The 24,041-nt window shown below is 34.2% G+C and overlaps 4 protein-coding genes and 1 pseudogene across 4 annotated transcripts; 4 read left to right on the top strand and 1 right to left on the bottom strand.

The window, feature by feature from the left end:
- Positions 1 to 1,108: 1,108 nt before the first annotated feature.
- LOC112526132 lies at positions 1,109 to 3,785 on the bottom strand. Its single transcript, XM_025136525.1, has 2 exons — positions 3,587 to 3,785; positions 1,109 to 1,923 (listed from the first exon to the last, which is right to left on the bottom strand). Exons 1-2 carry the CDS (start codon positions 3,746 to 3,748, stop codon positions 1,351 to 1,353), a joined length of 735 nt encoding a protein of 244 aa, XP_024992293.1. The 5' UTR covers positions 3,749 to 3,785; the 3' UTR covers positions 1,109 to 1,350.
- A 4,146-nt stretch (positions 3,786 to 7,931) lies between these two features.
- LOC112526193 lies at positions 7,932 to 8,115 on the top strand (annotated as a pseudogene).
- Positions 8,116 to 8,419: 304 nt separating this feature from the next.
- On the top strand, positions 8,420 to 13,006 carry LOC112526053. The gene is made up of 4 exons (XM_025136432.1): positions 8,420 to 8,959; positions 9,257 to 9,310; positions 11,595 to 11,720; positions 12,708 to 13,006. The coding sequence occupies exons 1-4, from the start codon at positions 8,570 to 8,572 to the stop codon at positions 12,891 to 12,893; spliced, it is 756 nt and encodes a 251-aa protein (XP_024992200.1). The 5' UTR covers positions 8,420 to 8,569; the 3' UTR covers positions 12,894 to 13,006.
- A 3,533-nt stretch (positions 13,007 to 16,539) lies between these two features.
- LOC112525160 (60S ribosomal protein L30) lies at positions 16,540 to 19,414 on the top strand. The gene is made up of 5 exons (XM_025135145.1): positions 16,540 to 16,623; positions 16,719 to 16,824; positions 16,969 to 17,070; positions 19,046 to 19,114; positions 19,202 to 19,414. The coding sequence occupies exons 1-5, from the start codon at positions 16,603 to 16,605 to the stop codon at positions 19,240 to 19,242; spliced, it is 339 nt and encodes a 112-aa protein (XP_024990913.1). The 5' UTR covers positions 16,540 to 16,602; the 3' UTR covers positions 19,243 to 19,414.
- A 2,350-nt stretch (positions 19,415 to 21,764) lies between these two features.
- LOC112525231 lies at positions 21,765 to 23,187 on the top strand. Its single transcript, XM_025135266.1, has 6 exons — positions 21,765 to 21,844; positions 21,925 to 22,155; positions 22,244 to 22,410; positions 22,598 to 22,679; positions 22,759 to 22,827; positions 22,912 to 23,187. The coding sequence occupies exons 1-6, from the start codon at positions 21,776 to 21,778 to the stop codon at positions 23,080 to 23,082; spliced, it is 789 nt and encodes a 262-aa protein (XP_024991034.1). The 5' UTR covers positions 21,765 to 21,775; the 3' UTR covers positions 23,083 to 23,187.
- Positions 23,188 to 24,041: the final 854 nt, after the last annotated feature.

The following is a 24,041-nucleotide window of genomic DNA, read 5'->3' on the forward strand; positions in this document are numbered from 1 at the left end:
AAATTGCTTTTTTTGTCAAAACCCAATTAGGGATTGTGATGTGTCGCGATCCAGTGGGGAACTCGACTCACCCGACCCAAACGTAGACGAGGATTCCCCTCTAAAATGGGTCTCGGGGTCGGGGATTCCGGTAGACTCAAACTAACATATATTTTTCATAAGGTTTGACCAGGATTTGACTGAAGAGGCGATGTTAATTCTGGTACTCGCAGGAATCCGAGGTCAGGGGCTATTACTAAAAACCAAGAGCAAAGCCAGGGATTACGAAATCCACCCCATCGCTGCAGTGTTACCATATCTAAACCTAATCCCTAGAATGATGGGAGTCCAAAGAAGCCTTGCTTCCATCATTATTAATTTTTATGTAAGAGTAAATTATGTTTTTAGTCCCTATGGTTTGTTGAATTATTTTACTTTCGTCTATTATTTTAAAATTACAATTTTCATTCCTATAATTTATAACTAATTACCTTTTTCATCCCTATGGTTTACAATTTTTTTTATTTTAGTCCTTCATGAAAAGTCTCTGAATCTCAGTAATCACTTCCTTGTGGAACGATCTCGGTACTTTTTATCACTTTATTACTTGCAAACGATCATAGTGTCGGCGTGCACTTGCACCGCCACTGTGGAGACTTTGTGCCCACTAGGTGAACACGAACGATCCTAGCCTGTCAGATACACATTGTGAGATAGTAGGAGCATTACTTGGGGTGCTAATCGAGTTAGGGTAAAACCTTTGTCACATAAATTTATGCTCATATTTCTCATATTATCGATTTGTTCAGGTTGATAAATCATCGCTTTGTCTGAGGTCTGTTTCTGGTATGTTTAGAATATGTTTAATGTCATGTAGTATATTACTATTCGACCAACGAACAAGTATAACACTAGTTAACTTAATTTAATGGAAAGTAAGGATAGTTTGGTCACACTAATAATTCTCCATGCATAATAATAATAACAATCGTATCTAAGAGTTTATATCAAATACAAATATCGCATTTGAAAGGGTTGCATTTCAAAACTTTAACCATATAAGGTTATTACAAATGTTGATGTTTTACAAATACAGATTGTATCTCGGATTTCTAATGGACGTCCCCAAGAACCTAACTTCTACCTTGAAAACTAATCCATCGTAGAGAACAACGTTTTTGCCATCTGTCCACGTGTCCTGACTGAACACGATTCTTTTAGGTATATAACCTTAAATGAGATTTTATTTAATCCATGTCCTTCTTTATGAATATAAACCCATTTTTTTATGTAGCCAGGGGGTCATGAATTTAATTAAAAACTCATTAAGGTCATTTACCTAAATGAGCTGCCTGAAAACCATGAAGCAAATTAAACCTCCAAGTCCTGCTGATAAACTGCCACATTTTCATTCGATTCGGTCTTCTCTCTAACAGAATAACTATGAAGATTTCTAGTGAAACTAGTTGTCGTATCCAAGAAATAAAGCACAAACGATATAATACAGCAACAAACGAACATGGGTATCGGCCCAAAAATCCACAAGAAAAGCGGAAACGAAAAATAGAACGCTCTCAGTCCGATCGACCAGAACAGGCTTCCACGATTCAAGTTTCTAGCGACATAATTTATGGGTTCCCTTCTATCTATGAATGTAGGAACCGTAGCCAAGAAACTAACATGGGCATAGTACCTAATCGACTGGACGTTGCAAAGAAACGCGACCAAAAAACAAAGCAGGATTGCAAAGTACTTAACTGAAGATAAAAGTGGCGTTTTATTTCCGTAAACCAACTGTGAAGCTGCATGATTCGAGTCCGAAAAGCTGCTCACGAATACGCTGATTATTGAGCTCAGAGTAATAGCGGTCGTCGCCAGAAGAGTGGATGCCATTATATTGTTGCGAATTGTTTGAACTGCTAATACACCGTTCTTTAGCGGGTCCTGTAACGAGAGAGTTGAGTCGATAAAGATTATTGATCTATACTGTATTATAAAGCATTCTAGTAAACGACTTGTTAAGCATTAGGTGCTACTTAATAGAGCATAACTCCTTAAATTTCAAGTTTACAAGTAATTACTGTATACGTACAAATTGTTAAAGCTATGTGAAAAAATACTTCATTTTTAGAACTCAATATCAATTTCGGGTTCTTTTATGAGTTATCTGAATTAACAAGACATGTTCAACCATAGCATGCAATTTCTGATGAACCTAAAGAAATCTTTTAAGGACAAATTTATTTCTACATTACTATGAAATTCAGATTCTACAATCAAACAGCCAATCCTGCAAATCAATCTCTCTAGGTGTTTTTCAATCTCTATGAATTGTTTACTTAAAGCTTAATGAAGCTTAATGAACTTAATGGTTTAGATGTTGTTTCTTTACAGCTTAATCGTCAGTTCTTCAGGTAAAAGGCAAAGGATCGTGTGAGAAGGAGAGTTAAAGTGAGAAACGTAAGAAGGGCTCTAGACTCTTGATCACCTTTAATCTCAAACTCACTCCTAAATCGCGCTTGATACAAGGACTGATATAGTGCATCTCATCCTAATGTACATCCAAAGGTGGAGATCCCTTCCTACGCTTCTTATCTTAACTCTCATTTTCACCGTATGGAATAAGTCACGACCCCTCATTTATCCCCATGAAACCACCTCAAACAAATTAATACCAAAAATACCCCATAAATAATCCAAAACCTTCTTCTTTTTTGCCTCCCTCAAACCATCGTTCTACGTTCTTTTACAGACAAATTTATCGAGAAAATCTAATTTGACTCCCGAGGTCAAACCTGTCCACTTTCACATTCAAAATTATCCAAAAATGTGTCCCAAGATTAAAACAAGTTTCTTTTCAAATGTACCATATGTTATAAACCTTTAACCTCATATTCCAAAAATTCCCACAAAAAAAAAATCAAAAATAAATACCTACGTCTTTCCCTATTTCCTTGTTTAAACAAAAGGAACACTTTCTTTGAGTTAGTGGAAATCCATTTCACAATATAATGTGATAATTCAACTTGGGTGTAAAACAATCTCTAAAAAAATGAAATTTAGGGTCCCGTTTACCTAAATGCTTACCCGGTAAGTACTTAACGTTAAAAGTCAATACTATAATTTATTTTATTGGGTAAGATTGTAGTACATCAAAACGTATCTTATACAACAATTTACCTGATAAGCATTTACCCGAGTAAAATGACACATACAAGATTCAAATCCGAGTCTAGGGTGGGAGAAAGGTCGTGCAGACCAACTTTACCAAAAAAAACTTGTATTATTATTATAGTTTCAATAGATTTAATATTCCTATGAAATAAACTACATATAAAAAAAATGTTAACACATTAAAAAATAACCATCTCTCTTTTCAGCATTTAATTTTTGAAAACTTTCTAAAATTCAGAAATTTTATCATTTCTCAGTTTGGTTTTGGAGAATCTGTTGTTTTTAAGTATATGACCTTAATATGTTGCTTTCATCAATTTAATTAAGGTCATTTATGTAAATGACTCGAAAAATCTCCAATTTCTGTATTTTGGATATCTGCTTTGAAGATGTTGTAAACAATTACGTAAAAGTGGAAGGGAAGAAGACTAACAGCCATCATAGAGAAGACCCATTGATGTCGACTTTCGGCATTGAGGCCCATCACGGTTCGTCTGGGGTTTGTTAGAAGGGTGTAAACAAGCCAAATATGGTACATAATCATAATCCCTAAACCCAGAGGCACCAGTATGTAATCAATATCTTTCTCCTCCATCGCCACCTACTCCTTCTCGATCGTGAAAAATCCTCTTGAGTTTATGTTGAAAGCATCGATTGACCAAAAAGAACGGGAAATGAAAGCATCACATCGTCGAATTTAGGAAAGCATAAGAAAAGGTGTTGGAGGAATCGAAAGATGCCAATGCTTTTTAACCGTTGCCACCATTTCCACGCGATACTTGCTGTGAACTGTCTGAGAACTTTGGATTTTTGGATCAACTGCTTTTTGCCATCACAATTGTTCGCATCGATTTCAATGGCATAGGTATTTTTCCCTTCAAATCGTATTAATTAGTATTATTATTTAATGTTATAAACAATTAAAATGTCAAATTTGATAAAACAGTAAGACGGTGTTTGGTTCGTTCAACCACCAAATAAATACATTCAAATTTTGTCGTTAGGTTTCATTCCAATTTCTACCAATCAAATGTATATTTAAACTATAGTTGATCTTTTGCAGGCTTGGGCCAGATCCGAGCCAGACTTAACCTATTTTTTTGTCCAACGGGCCTGATATAGTAAAACTAAGCCCCTTTTTATGGGCTTGAAAACTTACCTTACTCACCCTATAAACGAGTTGGGCTTGCTCACAGGATAAGGATGAACATAAAAATTGTGTTATATTTTTTATGAAAATAAAACTTATATAAAATCAAAAGTTATGTACAATAATTCAGAATACATAACAAATTTCTCAACTTAAAATTTGATATAAATACATAACAAATATACATTTTTTAAAAATAAATTGTTTCGCTAAATATGACGTATCAATAAAGAAAATGACTAAATGAGATAATAAAGAATTGATTATTTGAGGTAATTATATTTTCAAATTTAAGATTTTTAAAGAATGTTATTATCATGAGTCATAATTAAGTAGGAATCGATAAGTATTAAAAATCGTCAATTTTTATTTGTAAATTTTAATTATAAAAGTTAATTATTATAAAAATATTAATAGGTCTGACGGGCCTGCCCAAATATTTATTTTTTCCATTGCTTATGTCCGTCCGTTAATTTTAACAAGTCAGTCTAGACTCGTCCGTTATTCGAGAATGGTAATCCAATCCCGCTTTTCTAACGGGCCGGACATGACGGATCTATCAAATCATCCTGTCCGTGGACAACTCTGATTCAAATATGATTAAATTTTATTCCAATTCTGACAAATTCCCTTAATACTGTATACTTAAATATTTGTGTTTTTTATTTCATTAATATTTTAATTAATTAAGAGTATAGTAGGTTTTAAGTTTTAATAATTCCACTAAGTTTTTTAAAGTATTAATTTTAAACATTTTATAACATAATAACAATTTAACTAAAATGCATTGTATTTATTTTGAAAGTATCTATGAATTTTATTATTTAGGGGCCGTTTACGAAAATCTTACCAAATCACATTATCTTATCAGATGAATATGACAATGACCAAGAATCTTACTCGGTAAGAACGAAGGCAAGGACCGAGAGTCTTATCCGATAAGTGATGACGACTACTTTTACCACGGTTAGCGCTTACCGGGTAAATTATTACATACAATGTCGTTTTGGTGGACTCAAATCTTACCCGATAAATAAACCATAGTGTTAAATTTTACCGGTAAGTGCTTACCAGGTAAATGTTTAGGTAAACGGCCCCTTAGTTACAATTGTATGATGGTCATGTTATTTTGAAAATATAAAACATATGAATATGATTTATAAAGTTAATAATAAAGGGGGGAAATAGATGTAATTTAATAAATTATAATATACTTCAAATATCAATTTTTTGTTGTAAAAAATAAGGTAATACATTGTAAAGAATTTAATCTTGTCACCATTTTTACACTAAAAAATTGGAAAATATAGCGTTTTAATGTTTAAAAAGATTTTTGGACTGCTTAAACTAGTCGAATCAAATCAAACCAAACCGTTTTTTTACTAAGGGGCCGTTTACCAAATACTTATCTGGGTAAGCGTTTACCAAGCCACATTACCTTACCTGATGAATATAATAAGGACCAAGAATCTTACCTGGTAAGAGGGAGACAAAGACCAAGAGTTTTACCTGGTAAGTGAGGGCGACGTTTCTTACCATGGTAAGCGCTTACCGGATAAATTGTTGCATACAATGCCGTTTTGGTGGACTTAAAGTTTTACCCTGTAAATAAGTGGTAGTGTTAATTTTATTGATAAGCGCTTACCGGATAAGTATTTGGTAAACGGTCCCTAAAAGCAATCTGACAATGAGTTTGGGTCTGCAACTAAACTCAGCAAGAAGCTCAATTCTGAGGTGGGGTTGTGCGTGAGCCAAGGACTCATTCCTCTATAATTGCTCAGCTAGATAAGCTCACAAAAAAAAAAAAAAAAAAGAGAAGGTTATTTCAAATGGTGGTCTGATGGAATTGTTAGGTGGTGTTTGTTTTTCAAGAGGTGTGAAAGTTTGAATTCTGATTTCACTTCTGAATTATAAGAGGTGTTGCTGAAGTTTGAAATCTGAATCGGTAAGACTATTTGTTTTTACGACTGAAGTCTAAAATCTGAATCAATAAGACTGTTTGTTTTTGTAAACTGACAAACATTTGAAGTCTGAAATCTTAATCAATTCTTTTTAATTAAATTCAACTGAAATACCCAACCATTCAAATCATTGTAAATTACCATCTATTTTTAACAAATTCAAAAATTTAACTGAAATAAGTCAATTGATTCCAATAGAAAACATGAACAAAGTCTCATTACAACTAAAATCAATATTCATTTGCATTAATTGTATCACAATTTCTTCTCTTAAACTAGCCACATATGTTTGGTCAGCGGCATTCCCATGCGATTGAACCTCTTTAGCCTCATTTTTGCCATCATCTCTTATAACGTTGATAGCGACCTATAATCATCAGGAAGGTAGTCAACTTTTCTTCGACCAATATACGTTTGCTATTGTTAACCAACCATTTCCTTTAAAATGATCACACAGGCGAAAGAAAGCATCACGAGACATTTTTAACAAATCAATACATTGTCGATCAATATCTTTAAGTAGCTAATCCCTAAATTGACGTCCAATTATTGCAGACATATTATCTCTTTTCCTTTTATAAAGGTCAAGTAGAACATATACAAGAATATGAAAAATGAGGAGTATAGTTTTTATTATTATTATCCATGATAAACCTGTTAAAAACATAAATAAAATTACAAATAAAAGCTTGTTCAAATTCAAACACATTACCAAATAACTACTCATTCAACTTCTAAAAGCTTGTTGTACATAGTTAAATATCAAACACGTAAGCAAATAACATGTTAAAATACATAACACGTAACCAAATAACAACTTGTTTAAATTCCAAAAACTGCTCTATGAATCCCAATCTTCTTGCCGTCCTCGAAATCCATTGTGTTACTATATCAGCATTCGAAGGGATCCGTAACCATATCTTATTTAATAATGGTGAGTGGCCAAAAATGTCAATGGTTGCATTACAAAGAGGACTCCTTATATAAAGGTCAAAAGTGTTCAACTGTTCAATACAAGCATTTAGGTTTGAGGGTTGTTGTGCAACAAGTGTCTGAAAGAGGCATCCCACATTGGATCAAATAATGAAAGAGACATGTAGGAGGTGAATATAAAAAGAAAAGACCCAATTTTTTTCTCAATATTGTTTGCATCCTACATTAGATGATGGAATGAAAGTGACAAGAAGGAAATTGCTACAAAAAGAAATGACTAAAAATGGAATAAACAAATTTTTCTTGAATCTCGAATTTTTGCTTAAGATCAAATATAGTACATGTTTTTAGTTTATACATCTGTCATGAATTTTTTTTTTTGAAGTATATAATATTTATATACGGCAAATGCAACAAATAAACCCACACACTCTTCTCACATATGGTGAGATTTGAACCCCCAACCTCCTAGAAGGCCAAGGGCTACGATACCGCTAGGCCAAAGACCCTTTGGTCATCTGTCATGAATCTTAGGTTTTTTTGTTTAGATCACGTATATTATATGTTCTTAGTTTGATATCTAATATATGGGTTTTCAGCTTACTTGATATTTTATTTTTTTATATGAGAACGCTCATTATACTACTTGGTGATGTAGTTATTTATCTGTCGTCTTGGTGTTACTACTATTAAGACTTGACGGACCTCTCTAATTTACAATTCAAATATTATAGACTGTTACGGTAAAGTGTAGTATTTGTTTTTATCAGTTTAATATCTGATATACGGGTCATCGACCCCACTTGATATTAATTTTATTGTTTTATAGGGGAACATCCATTATCTTAATTTGGTAATGTGGTTCTTTATGCATCGTCTTGATCTTTCACTATTGTTGCTACAAATTACGCACCAGTCAAGTTTTCACTAATATTATAGAATGTTTTTTTTTTTTCATAACTTCAAATGAGATTTCAGTTAAATTTGTTATAAAAATTAAAATCGTGGCTTTGTGACTTTAGATAAGATTTCAATTAAAAATATGATTTCAAGTTAAATAAACTACTAATATTAGTCAAACATTTATAAAATACATTACAACAAACATAATTAAAGAACTTAAATTAACGTATGATTCTAAAGTTAGCTCTCAACTTCTACAAACTTTTAACTAGTTGAATAAGTGAGAAATAAATTAAAGAAATTAGATACGTGAGCGAGGAGGCCAGGTGGAGGAAGTTCCTTCAGATACATCACCGATCAATCGTTAGCCACAAAACACTCAACATCGGCAACCAAACCGTCGATCGGAGTTTACGCTGAAACCCTCAATCTTCAACTAAACCCTTGGAAATCGCTTCTTCAGTTAGGCATGACGACAAGCCTCCCATGGCACCCTCTGCTGTCCTCAAAAACCCAACGTTTTCATCCTTCCACCAACAAACGGTTTTCCAATTCGCCGCTCCCAAATTCAATTAGAGTACAAGCGTTTAGGCGTAGCGATTTTGATGGATTCGCAAAGAGAATGGCCTCAGGAGAAGCCTGGAGAGATGCTTGGCGTAGCGCTAATAATGGTTTTGAGCAGCTTCTTTATGAGACCAAGAAGACCGCCGAGCGCATCGACCGCCGTTATTCTGTTGGTCGCCGACTATCCTCCGTCGCAAATTCCGCATCTGACCGTGCCAGGGAACTTGACCGTGATTTTCTGATTACGCAGCGATGGCGGACTTTTACTCTCGATTTCAGTCGAAATTGGCCCAGGGTTTGTCCTCCTTCCTCTCTCTATCACTTCTAGTTATACCATTTATCCAAACACACTTCTCTCGCATATTCTTTAGATCGTAAATTTGTATAGGATTAAGAAATTGGCATCAGAACAGAGTCACCAGGCCATTAATTTTCTCCAAGAGGCACGTTCTTATCGACAATTCATGTTATAGAACATGTTGTTTCCCAAGTGAATTTTTGTAGTCATGCTTTTTACTTCATTACGAATTTTTGCTTCGTTATGCTATTTACATTTCAGCCTGCCAATAACCTGCAATTTACTCCCTTGCAGTACAGGAAGCAATTTAGCGACTTCTTGAATACTCCGTTAGGAAGAAGTTTTGGGGTAAGTATTGCTTTACTTTGTGTTCTTCTTTTGTGGGTATAAACCATTCTTACTTTTTTTTTTTTTTACCTGTAATAGCACATGAAATTATTCCTACTTGTATAGTATGGGTTATAAGTTAAATGATAGGGTCAGATCACATGTTAACCTCTACAGCTCCGTGAAGTTTAAAATTCCTATTGCTAGAGAATTTTGATAATAGTATTGCACGATTGATAATAGAATTTTGCATAAGAACCTATCATTTCTAGGCAGCATGTCAGATTGCACTCATTAGCCAAACACTGCAGGGCACTAATTGTTAAATGCGTCTCAAATTCAAGTTAAGGATTCATACCACTATCTAGAGAGCATAAATGGATCCGGTGGCAACCTTAAAGAAGAAAAGACAAGGTTTCCTTGTGTTGATGGAGAGCTCTGATCTTTCCAGCTATACATACACATACACATACACACACACACTATATATATATATATATGTATATATATGTATGTATGTATGTATGTATATATGTATGTATGTATATATGTATGTATGTATGTATGTATGTATGTATGTATGTATGTATATATCTTTGCATGAACTTTACGATTTCAGGTTTATGTGCGATTTACTTTTTGGTCTTTTTTAGAGGATCAGGTTCACTAGGGTATTGATTGACTTTTCTGTACATCCTTACAATCTCCAGACTCTTCATAATGAAATTTTCTTCTTCTTCTTCTTCTTCTTCTTCTCATCTTTTCAGTGAATAATACTATTCACATTTCTTTTGATGGTCAGAGTATTTATTTTCCCATTGTTTTTTTTCCATAAGGTTTCAACATTAAAATCTTAGTGCTCAATGCTTTTTTCTTCTCGAATTCCCATTCTTTATACCACCAATAGTAGTTAAGAGGATAATTGTGCAAGCTAAGATACCCCTGCAACAAATTGTTTTGGACTCTCAGTTTGAGACCTATGAAGCAATCTCCAAAAGGCGTAAATGAATATATTATCATGATAATCTTAGCTCACAAGAATCAGAGGAGATCCTGGTAGATTCTAGATCTGTGATCAGGGTATACACTACCATAACAATTTTCTTAGATGATGAGCTAGATTAACAAATTTATACTTTTAAATCTTTTGCATTATTATTTTCGTTCGGCATATGCACAGGCATACCTAGTGCACCATGTATGTCTGCGCTTACTTGAGGGGCTGTTTGGCAGTTGCTGAATGGTTTGGTGCAGAATGATTAAAAGGCTCTTATAATATAGTGCAAAATGAAATATAATTGTTTGGTAATGATTCAAAATGAAATTAGGGTGCTAAATGGTTAAGGGAGACAAAAGATACAAAATCATTCAGAAGGTTTTAGAACCATTGAGAGGCAAGACCTTTTTCCTGCCAAACAAGATTCACCTCTTTGCAATTCAGAGACTGCCTCTTAATGGAACTATTAAGAGGTAAACAAACACCCTCTCATGCTGAAGCATTCTGCCAAGATAAAAGGATAATCCTCATGTTTGGAGTTTTTATTTTTGAATCAGTTCTTGCATCTTTAGGATTCGGATCCTGCTTTATCTGCATGTGTTTCTTTGCTGTGAGCCATAAATAGCCACTGTATTTGTTGAATTCCGTCTTGTCTATTTACCTCCATGGCCATTCTGAACCTTTCTCGAGTATCTTGAAGGTATTTGAACTCATGTTTGCCTTTTTCCTTAATTTTAGGATAGCCTTGCAGGCTAATGACTGTTGTAATTTGTAAAGCTTTGAAAGCTAATGGCGATGTTGTAAACCTTAAAACTATCACTAGAGGTCAGCTGATTTGAGCAGAGTTCTAGAAGGTTGCCTAAGTCATCAGGTGTTTTCTTTAAATTTTGAAGATGAGCGGCCCTTACAGTTCTATGTAGCTTCCTGTGAAACAGAGTTACTGGTGCATCCTACACTCCTACTCTGTTAATGCCACGTAATTTGCTGATGACTTTTGGTATGACTAAATTGTGCAGCTGCCAGAAACCATGTTTTTCTATGTTACACATTATTTGAAAGATCTACATTGCTGTGCATACGGTTTTCAAAGTTACACAGTGATGTTGAAAGCTTATGTGGTTTTTGATCTCTCTTTTTCTCAATAAAGCTGGCAAAGTTTGTACTTTGTGCAGCATAGGCAATCTGCATTAGATGTACATTGTGTTAATTAGATTCTTTATGTGTCTTCCAGCATGTGTAATCAGTAAGGTTTTTGCCCACAGATTGTTTTGTCTACTTGAAATCACTAATAGTTACTTGTTTTTGTAGACTATCTTCTTCCTATGGTTTGCACTTTCTGGATGGCTGTTCAGGGTTCTGATATTTGCAACATGGGTACTGCCATTTGCTGGCCCTCTACTTATTGGCGCTGTTGCCAATAATCTGGTCATTAAGGTAACTCCTTAGCTATCTATTTGTGGTTCATCCTTCTAAAACTGGTACTGGTTTTAGATAATACGTTATATTACCAGGTTACTCTTTGTGGCAAAGTTGCAATGATGAGTCATTGTTAACAATAGTGATGATCTATGTCATTTTATCGACCTAAACTGATCTGTATCTAGATAATAGTATGTGCATTATTCAGTGTATTGCTAATGGAACACTGAATTTGAACAATGGAAGTAGTGGAATAAGTCACAACAGTGTAAACTCTCGAGTCTTCTCTCTCTCTCTCTCTCTCTTTCTTCATGTGCATATGTAGGAAAAGGCTTCTTACTCATCAGTCCATCTTATTATGACAAATTTGTACCTAAATCTCTAGCTGTGAAACCCATTTTTGACCAAAGGGTATTAGTATTACAGATGACTAGAAGTTTTTCCAATGGGAATAGATGAACATAGCTACCTAAAGTTGACAACATGCTATCTATGTTCTTTTCCAGTCTTGCTGCTGGAGGTGTCAATTGACCATTCCTTCATGGTTGATAATCCTTTAAATTCAGAAATTAGGCTGCAAATTTCCACAAAATCTAATCATTCCAACTATTGTGAACCTTTAAAATTCCTTATTAAAAGGGAGGATAATTACTTTGGTTGCTTTTTGGAAGATTGTGGAATCTTGGTTTCGTAAGACTTCAAGTCTGTTGCAATTACAGGAACCAATGTAGCACTCTGTTTTTTAATCTAATGATAAAACCAAACCAAACGAACCCATATAGAGGTAGGATCGGGGTGGGGGGGGGGGTAGGGGTAGGGGTAGGATGTATGCAGATGTTGCCTTTACCCAAAGGGTAGAGAGATTGTTTCTCTTAACTGAACAACAGGAAAAAACTAAGACAGACATGAAAAGGAGGAAAAACTAAAAGAAATCTCAATCTTGATGTAAAACTTGCAAATTTTATGTTACATGAGTGTAGTTGGTGTTAATGAATGGAACAGGGTGCATGTCCTGCTTGTAAGAGGCAGTTTGTTGGATACAAGAACCAGACGGTGCGATGTGGTGGGTGTGGAAACGTTGTGTGGCAGCCAAAAGGAGGAGACTTCTTTTCAAAAGGCGGGAACCGTTCTTCTTCCTCTTCAAAGTCCGAACCAGATATTATAGATGTGGAGTTTGAGGAAAAATGATAGCACTGCTTATCTGTTGTTATTCTTTTTAGCGCTTGTAGGTGTGCTAGATCCCATAAACAACATTGCAATGTAACCATAATTTTCATAAATGGATTTATAAAGTTTTGCTACTGCTTTCTTTGTCTTTAAGTTCCCAGCCAAGATAAATTTCTATTTGTCATGTTAAATGAAACAAATAATGATAAAGGTTAATTTACCACATCATAATTTTTATTTTATTGTTTTTAGGGGGTGTTTCGGATTGCTTATTTGAAACAATTTATGTTTTTCTACAAAAGCATTTATCAACTTATTATAAGTCAGAAGAGTTTAACTTATTCAAAAACTTGTTATCGCTTTGACACCGATATAAGTTGTTTATCCAAACACTCAAAAATGTTTATTACCGGTGCCACACCGGAATAAATCAATAAGTTGTTTTTTAAAGCAATCCCAAACACTCGAAAGGCTTTGTTCGATTTTGTACTTAATGGCTTATTTATTCAACAACTAAGCAGTGTTTATTTTGAATTAATTCATGTTTGAAAATTGTTGAATTGTATGTCACAATGTATACATGGTTTCAACTATCTTCCAAGGAAGAGGAAAAAGAAAAAGCAAAGGTGAGGGTGTACATTGATGTTGTAAAATCCAATTTTTTTTATTTTAAACCATTTTTACAAGTAACCTGTAATATTTATCTATACTATATTATAAAGCATTTGACAAAAACTTTTAAAAATGATTTTTTATGCAAGAAGTACTGTTTATTGATGTATATTACTTAAAATTTAAGATTACAAGTAAATTGTGCATAAATATAACTTATTAAAGTTCCATACTTGAATTCGTCTAACTAACTGCAGATATACATAATCAAATATTGAATAAACATCTCATTTTAAATATAAAAAATCTAAAATATAATTAGGATAATCATTGATAACTAATAGAATACTTAGTTATTATCTTTATAAAAAATTATATTATTAAACCTAAATTAAATTTATTTGTTACTAAACCTAAATTAAATTATGATTAAAAAAAATTAATTAAGAAAATTACACCAAAACACAAAAACTTTTAAAAAGATTAATTTAATACTGATATCGATATTTTTTTTTCAAAATTTTATAATATTTTTAAATTTATATTTTATTCAAAAATAAAAACATTATCACTTTCTTAAAACCACATAAAACCAATGTTTACTTAAAATTCAAGATTACAAGTAAATTATGCAAAAGTACAACTTATTAAAACTCGATGTTTGAATTCGTATAACTATATGCGGATAAACATAATCAAATAGAGGATAAACATCTTATTTTAAAATCTAAAAATCTAAAATATAATTAGGATAATTATCGAGTTCTAACAAAATAATTAATTATTATCTTTATAAGAAAATTATATTATTAAACTAAGTACAAATTATTTCGTTATTGTACCTAAATTAAATTATAATAAAAATTTTGAATTAAAAAATTACAAAAAAAATGAGGAATTTTAAATAGTTAATTTGATACGAATATCAATATATTTTTGTTATGCATAAAGTACTGTATATTGATGCATATTACTTAAAACTCAAGATTACAAGTAAATTATGGATAAGTACAACTTATTAAAGCTCGATGTTTGAATTCGTATAACTAACTACGGATAAACATAATCAAATAGAGGATAAACATCTCATTTTAAAATCTAAAAAATCTAAAATATAATTAGGATAATTATCGAGTTCAAACAAAATAAATAATTATTAACTTTATATTAAAATTATATTATTAAACCAAATATAAATTACTTCATTATTGTATCTAAATTAAATTATAAAAAAATTAAATTATAAAATTACACAAAAAATAAGGAATTTTAAATAATTAATTTGATACTAATATCGATATATTTTTGTCAAATTTTTATGATATCTTCAAAATTATATTTTATTCAAAAATAAAAACATCAACGTTCTCAAAATCACATAATCATTCAAAATCAGAAAAGAAAGAAGAATTATATTCTATCCAATATTCGACCTTGAAACAGAATAAAATGAAATACTAAAATCAAGATGTATCTCGCTGCATTGCACGAGTACCATTCTAGTAACGTAAATATATGTTTACAAATGTTTGTGAAATGATCATGTAAAATTGATATCTACGTCATTAATTATTACAAGATCAACAGGTTACCAATCAAAATGGATAAAAATTAAATAATTTTAAAACTTTAAGAAAATATTATTTGCTCCATCAAACAAATCAAAGGCTAAACTACAAATTTAGTCCTCGTGGTGTTGTCGAGATGGTCATCGTAGTTAGTAAAACCATTTGAATCGGGTCCCTCTTTCTAACGGTTGTTAAAAGATTCTATTAAATGAAGTATATTTTCAATTTTTAGTCTTTTACCCAACCAGAATCGGTTTCTTGATTTTGTTCTCTGTGGTTTTTGATCGAGTAAAAGACAAAAATAATCAATAAAATGAAAACGTTCCTCATTTAATGGAATTCTTTTCACGGACTTTTTTTGCAAACAACGACGAACATTTAAACAAGTGTTATTTTACAAACTACAAGGGTCAAATTTGTAGTTTACTCTAAATCAAACTTATTTACATTGTGATAACTAAAAGGAAAACAACAAAGCTCTAAAAATGCATCATGCATTTTATATGTATACTATTTTATAAACTAATTTATCAAAAATCTTAAAAATAATTTTTAATGTACAAAGTACTATAAATTTATACATAAAGTCTTAAAAACAACTCATAATACATCAAGTACTACTACTTTATACATTCAGTCTTAAAATCTTTTCATCTACAATCAAAATAACATATAGTATAAGTTACCAATGCATATTATTACCTTTTCTTTTCATATTTGTAAGACACTTTTGAAACTTTTAACTCATGCCTTCACCCTCTCATACCTCTATGTCTTCTTCTCATCCCCCAAGGTGAGATTCAAACTAATATTCACCATGAGTTATTAAAAGTTTTCTCATTCATCTCATATTCAATTACTCTAGAACTCTCGGTCTCGGTCTCGGTCTCGATCTCTTGATTCTTTTTGTTTTATTAATCTGGATATCCAACCCGCTATGCGAGCCGACTAATCTCAGGGTGACCACCTATTTTGCAGATAGCCCAGAGTCACCGCATTTCAACATCCATGGTCACAAGGGGATTTTTATTCATCATCGGATTTGAACCTGAGATCTCCTGGTATTTTTGTCCTTTGGAGACAAGCTCAAACCAAACAGACACCACCCTCTTGATTCTTTGCTCTTGGTGTAAATCGAATACATTTGTGGAGTCGTTTAAATATGTTAGATTTTAAATATATTGGATTTTAAACTGTCATACAATTTTTTCAACGATAAACTGTAATTGGAACCATAACTCTTATTTATTCAAATTTTATTAATATATAAAAACCAAATGTAATTTATATCATCGTTAAATCTTCTCTAATAAAACTAGTGAAACTTTAAAATCGTTAAAATTCACGGCTACCACCGTATTATACGGGTAAGTTACTATTACTAACATAAGAGTTAGGGCCAAGAAAGGCCCAAGCGTTATAAGTCAGGGCCCAATTATCAGCTCATCCGTCATTTAAATATCCAACCCCTCACTGCGCAGCTCGCCAAACCCTAATTCTCTCAACGAAACTACTCTCCATCCTTTGATTCTCTTCGCTTCTTAGCAACCATGGTGTCAGGAAAGAAGACGGTTAGATATACACACATCTGCACTTGTTTTTGCCTCTCTATCATAGATCATTGCCTGTATTTACTTCATTTTGTTTTTTTTTTCAAAATTTACAGAAGAAGACTCATGAGAGCATCAACAATCGGCTGGCTCTCGTGATGAAGAGTGGAAAGTACACTCTTGGTTACAAAACCGTGCTTGAGTCTCTCAGGGGCTCCAAAGGTAATGAAAGAGTAATATCTGGTTAGATGTTTCATCCTATGGAACCATATTTATTCTGAACATACACCACTCTCTGAAAGAAGCCCGAATCGTATTGTTTGGAATGTGAAACTGACATTAATTTTGATGCCATGCCAACTGTAGGTAAGTTGATTATAATTTCCAACAATTGCCCACCTTTGAGAAAGTCTGAGATCGAGTACTATGCCATGCTTGCTAAAGTTGGGGTTCATCATTATAACGGAAGTAAGTGCACCAATTGGCCCTTCATATCATTTTTATTTGTCTTTATATTGTTTAGCCATTGGGTTACGGCTATGTGGGATTTATGCTCTTTGTATGGGTTACTTAATCTTTGGGACTAGCTTGATTCGTCGGATTTGACCTCCTAATGTGGATACATGGCCAATGATATTACTGGAATTAACGATCAAGCGTTTCTTTACAACACCAGAAATTGTAACAGAAGGATAATCTCATAGGATTTAATGAGCGTATACAAGAATGATTATCATACATTGTTGATGATGGGAGTGAATTAATGAAAAAGAATTGGACAAAGACGTGTATTAGATGCTTGTAGGAGAAGTTTGTTGACATTACTTTGTGTTTATGTTTTTCGTTATTATTGACAGAACTACAAGCAAACGATGGTGCAAGAAATATAAATAAAATCTTTTAGGGTGCGTTCGGTATGCAGACGTGACAAAAATAAATAGTCCCATGTGCCATATGTTTCGTGTGCCATGGGACAAAAGTAAGATTGGGTGGGAATATTCTTGAGTTTTTTTGTTCCACCAAAAAAGGTAGAACAACATGGGACTAATTTTGAGATTACAATATTGCCTTTGTTATTTGATATCAAAATACAAACCTAATTTAATTGAATCCTCTTTCTTCTCTTCCACAACCTCCATTCTTGAAATGTTAAACTTTTGACGATGGCATGACAAATGTTATTTACAATTGTTGTGTTTAAACTTTTTAAATTATGTGCATATTTAGAATTTATGGTATGACAAATGTTATTTACATGTGGTCTTGAAATGTTAAAAAAGTATTGATATCATAGATTAGATAATTTAAATATATTTTTGGTTGATTTGTTGTCATTTACAATCATTATATGATATATGATAACATTGAACAACATTTAGGGATAATATGGTCATTTTAACAGCATTGTCCTGTCCTGTCCTGTTCTAGGCCTACCAAACATAGGACAAACAATTAGTCCTATCTCGTCCTCTTCTGTTCTATCCAGTCTGTGTACCAAACACAACCTTAAGGACTGTTAAAGGCTTCCGCATAGTGTGATATTGGTGTACTAGTTCATTTTCTGCATGGTCAAATTGTTTTTTTTTCTTCTGAATACCAATTCAAAATATATGGTTCAAGTTCCTTCATTCCTTGTATCCATTCAGGTTCTTCACTTATTGTCCAAAAGTTTCATGTCTTATGATGTAGACAACTGTCAAAGTTATTTATTATCAGTGGCATGATTGTTTTGGTTGAGACCACACTATGTGCTGAGTCGATTGAATACATGTTTTATGTTAACAATTGGTTGGGAAGTGAGTTTTTATTAATGTAGGAAATTCATTATGTTAAAGATGAGCTGCTAAAGTACTCTTGTCAATCTTTACTTGATCAAGTATGTACTGAATTCACGCTATTTACTATTAAGGTTTCAAGGTTCCTCATTTTAGTAGTGGGAGACTTGTATGTATGTATAAGGGGTTTTGAAATTTGTTTGATTCGATATCAAATCTTATTATGATTACACACCAAATAAAAAAGGGTTTTTACAAGTGTACTCCAATCATTTGAAAGTGGCACTTTGTAATTTTTCTTTGTGGATTTTTTTGTGATGGATGGACGATATCTCATGATTTTTGAACGTTCAGATTTTCGTCTGATAATATGGCCTGGGAGTTTTGTTTTATTTTACTTGACATAATACCGTATGGCTAGTAGAAAAGAAATCTAAACATTTCAGGTTGACTCCTATGATCTCGGTTCTGCTCAAATGCTGTGTGAACACATATATTCAACACTCGACACAGACTTTGACTTGTTTTAGACTTTGTTTTAGAACCTATGCTTAATCCAGATCTAGTTGCTTGTGTTTTTGTATGTTTCACATTGTATGAACCAAATGAGAGGTTATTGATGTTCTTTTGTGCTCCTCATGCTGACTATTTGCTTCATCTATGATCAGACAATGTCGATCTGGGGACGGCATGTGGAAAATATTTCAGAGTATCATGCCTCAGTATCGTTGATCCTGGTAATCATGAATTGTGTTGTTTTCTTGTTACATGATGAATTACGTTGTTACATGCCTAGTGACTCGTTGATATTCTTGTTGTCGTAGGTGACTCTGATATCATCAAGACTCTCCCAGGGGACAACTGAAAAACACAAATTGAATGCCTTAGTCTCTTGATATATTTGATTCGATCCCCATGTGGCATTAGAGTGTCTCAAATTTAATTTTCTGTTATTATGAACTTGATGAATCTTTTGGGGCATGGATGGGATGTATTAGTAATTTGATCCTATAGAGTGAAATTTTGTTAATTTGGAGGCTTTTTTCTTGTGAAATTTTTCTTGCTGTTTGTTATCATATGTTTCTCTCTTTTCTATGGGGATGTTGAGGTCTGAACAGATTCTCTTTGGCCATTTGACTGCTGCTGTCCCTCTTGGTGAAAAAGAGTCATGTAGACATGAACCCTAACTTTGGTGAGTTCTGGTACCCAGTAATTTTTAAGTTATTGAACGTATTAAACCCGAAACTCCCAAGAAATGAAATAATCGGTGCTAATCCGAACCCATTGTATTCCACCGCGTAAGATGTTTGAAGCTAAAGAGTAGAATAAACTTGTATGGTTTGGCATAAATTGCTTATACATAGTGTCATTAAGAAAAAGAAAAACTAAAAGGGCACCCGGTAGAAAGTGTGTAGATTATTATTGGTCGTATCATATACTCTTATAAAGGAAAATATATATGCCTTATAACTGAATACAAGTATTTGGAATATTTTAACTTAGGGATGTGTACAATGAAATTAAGGCACTTAATGGTTAAGATTCTTAATGGTTAAGGGAGATCCATGATATAAAATCATTCAGAGGGTTTTAGAATTATTAATAGGCAAACTTTTTTTTTTGCTAAACAAGATTTACCTCTTAACGATTCAGAAGTTGCTTCTTAATAGAACTATTAAGAGGTAAACAAACCCCTTAGATGGCGTTTGGTTCGCAGAATGTTTTTAGATGAAATGGAATCTGTTAAAGGAATTTGACTTTGAAGGAATTGGAATGGAATGTTGTCAGGTTTGACCACCTGTTTGGTTGGCAGACTTTGGAATGAAATCTGTTAAGGAATTAAAATCTTTCTGTTTGGTTCACAGAATGTAGCTTTAGAATTGGAATAAGATTTTGGTAAATTACCAAATGCCTTTTTTTGAAAATTTTAATTTTTTTAAAACTAAAAATACTTCAATAAAATAATTATTTAATATGTAAAACAATATAAAATACACAACCTAAATATAATCATAAAGCCAAACGACGTTACTAAATTGACGGTGGTTCAAATTGGTGGTGGTCCACAGTGGTTCAGATGGTGGTGGTCCGCAGTGATTCAGATCGATGGTGGTCCGCAGTGGTTTAGATGGAGGTGGTCAGTGGTGGTCCATTGTGGTTCAGGCGACGATGGTCAGATGTGGTTTAGATCGGCGATGGATCATATCGATGATGGTCAATGGTGGTTTAGATCGACGGTGCTTTAGATTGGTAGTAGTTGGCAGTGGTTTAGATCGATGGTGGTCCGTGGTGGTTCAGATGACGATGGTCGATAGTGGTTCAGATCGGTTGTGGTCCATGGTGGTTCAAATGGCGGTTATAGTCGGAGGTTTAGATTAATGGTAAATCAGATCAGTGGTGGCTCAGATCGGTGGTAGTCGGTGGTGGTGGTCGACGGTATTTCAGATCGGTGGTGGTGGTCGATGGTGATTCAGATCGGTGGTAGTCGGTGGTGGTGGTCGACGGTATTTCAGATCGGTGGTAGTCGGTGGTGGTGGTCGATGGTGGTTCAGATCAGTGGTAGTCGGCGGTGGTCGACGATGGTTCAGATCGGTGGTAGTCGGTGGAGGTGGTCCGCGTAGTTTAGATCGGTGGGGGTCCATAGTGGTTCAAATGGTGGTTATCGGCGGTGATTTAGATTGACGATGACTCAGATCAGTGGTGGCTCAGATTGGCGGTGGTTCAGATCGGTGGTAGTCGGTAGTGGTTCAGATCAATGGTAGTCGGCGGTGGTTCAGATCGGTGATAGTCGACTCTGGTGGTGGTCGGCGGTGGTTCAGATAGGTGGTAGTTCAGAACGGTGGTGGTCGGCGGTGGTTCAAATCAATAGTGGTCGACGATGGTCATATTGAGTTATACGAGATTATAGTATATTAGGTTAAGGGCATATTTGGTATAATGAAGATAGAGATTCCATTCCATCAAAATCCATGTAGTTGCTAAGGAATGTTAAAATTCTTTATCCATAGAATTCATACGAATCTGAAGATTCCTTTCGCTGAAAAGAATGAACCAAACGAATGAAAAGAATCTGGTCAAAGGAATTCAACATTCCAATTTCTTCAGAATTCTCCAGAATCTGCGAACCAAACGCCACCTTACTTTATTGGATGAATTTGTAGTCCATCGAAACAATATTATATACAATAATTTACCGGGTAAGCATTTAAAAGTTGCCATAATCACTTTAAAATTTTAAAAAAAGAAGAATGATAGAAAATTGGATTTGGAAAGGATTTAGAGCGTGTGGCGAGAAGCGGAAGTTATCTGGTGGGGTTGGGGGGTGATGGGGACCTATCGCATCCACACAGCTACTGCTTATCAAGAAACAAGCTGTTTACTGAGTTTGTAACAAGAAAATGTCGACAACAGCAGTAGGTGCAGGTGGAGGTTTCGCCACAAGAATCAAAACTATCCCACCTCCTCAGGTACTTTCCACCATTCCTTCTGAACCTGAACCTGAAACTGGTCTGAACCTGAATTAAGACTCTCTTGTTTTTGCAATCAGAAAACCCCATTTCAAGGAGTATCCATTCAAGATGCCAAAAGAAATTGTTTCACCCAAAAGACCAGTAGCCTGGCTATCAGAAAAAGTGGAGGAGGAGGAGGAGGAGGGTTAGCCATAATCAAAGCAAGAAAAACTGCTGGGACTTCAAAGCAGATTGAGGTTGAAGTAGATAAGCCTTTAGGACTCACTTTGGGTCCTAAACCTGGTGAAGGTGGTGGTGTTGTAATCACTGTCAGTTTCCTCTCTCTTTCTGTCTTTCTTTTATGTATTTTTCCATTTATTATGATGCTCCAATGAGTGTTGTTTTTGAACTGTTCAGGCAGTGGATGGAGGTGGTAATGCTGCAAAGGCTGGTTTGAAGACAGGGGATCAAGTCATATACACAAGCAGCTTCTTTGGGGATGAACTTTGGCCAGCTGACAAGCTTGGCTTTACCAAAACAGCCATCCAGGCTAAGCCTGATTCTGTTTATTTTGTTGTTAACAGGTTTTCTTTCTTGCTTTTGCTAAAAATGAACTGAAGTAGCTTTAATAAGAAAGAAAAAGACTAGTTTATGGCTGATTCATTAAGACGGCGTTTTCAATAAGCTCAAAAATTGATTGAGAAAAAAATGCGAATTTGATCAAGAAACATGGTATTTCAATTTGTTGAAAAGGGTGTAAATCTGGTGCAGGGGGGCTTTCATTGACGTCAAACGACTACCAAAACGACCTGCTCCTCCTCGTTTTGGACGCAAATTAACCGACACTCAAAAGGTCCGTTTTATCTTTTTGTTTGATCTATTGCATCTTTCGAACGTAACTTTTCTTGCTGCGTAATCTTTTATCGTTTCAGGCTCGAGCAACTCATATTTGTCTCGACTGTGGATTCATTTATACGCTGTCAAAGCCTTTCGAGGAGCAGGCAAGCGCTAAAATCCTTGTTTACCAAAAACAAAAAAAAAGCGTTAAGTAACAACAAATGGTGGTTTTGTTTGTAAATGTGCAGCCGGATGAGTACTTGTGCCCCCAGTGTAGAGCACCGAAGAAGAGGTTCACGGGGTATGATCCAGAGACCGGAAAACCTATCGGTGGAACATTGCCTCCGATCGGTGTCATCATTGGACTTGTAGCTGGTCTTGCTGGTGTTGGGGCATTGCTTGTTTATGGTCTTCAGTGACCAAAATCCCAACATTCATTCTTCAATAATATATATGTTTGTTTCATTATACTTTTTGGTCACCTCAGTTAATTATGGTATCGATCATCGGTTTTGACATAACGCATAAAGAAATGACGGGTGTAATTGTATTATAACGGTTCTTATGTCTCCATATGAAGGGTTCGATTGGAGCACCCCATGAAAGCGGGTGCACCTTGTGTTCATTTAAGTACGTTTGTTTAGCATTTTAATGAACGGATATGAACGAACATGAACACACGCCCATTTTCTAAACGAACGGACATGAAGACCAAAGTTTTTGTTCGTTTACTGTGCGTGGTCGTTTGTTTGTTCAGTTAAGTTAAATAAACAAACATGAACAAGTCCTTCGTTTATGTTCATTCGGCCTGTTAGGCTTAGAAACTGAAGTTACAAGGAGACAATACGTAATCAGTAATGAATGTCAACGATATGGTAAAATAGCTTTGAGCTCTATTTTATGCCTATTGATCTTCTAGGGTTTCATTAGTATTTATAAGCAAACATCTTCCACATGGTAAAATATTAGCAAGAAGACAAATGGAGAGAGAATACACTTTTCATAGTTTTACCAAGGTCACTCGATTGCTTGTTGTAATACCCCATTTTCCACATTTGCATATAAACATGTATTTCATATAAGAGAGATACAATTACATCACATTGGTTCCACCTGTACAAAAAAACTTATATTACATAATTTACAACTCAAAAATTCCAAAACAATATTCTTGTACAATCACATGTATAACAACATGTATTCTCAAAGCTCATCCAGTAATAGGTAGGGGTGAGCATAGGCGGGTACCCGCCTTTTTTGATAGGAACCGGAACCGGAACCGGCGGTTCTTGAAATATTGGAACCGGAACCGGAACCGGTTAGAGCGGTTCTTGAATTTTTGGAACCGGAACCGGAACCGCCGGGAACCGGTTCCGGT

The sequence above is a fragment of the Cynara cardunculus genome (genome assembly GCF_001531365.2).
Source record: "Cynara cardunculus var. scolymus isolate 2C chromosome LG 13, CcrdV1, whole genome shotgun sequence".
NCBI classification, from domain to species: Eukaryota; Viridiplantae; Streptophyta; class Magnoliopsida; order Asterales; family Asteraceae; genus Cynara; species Cynara cardunculus.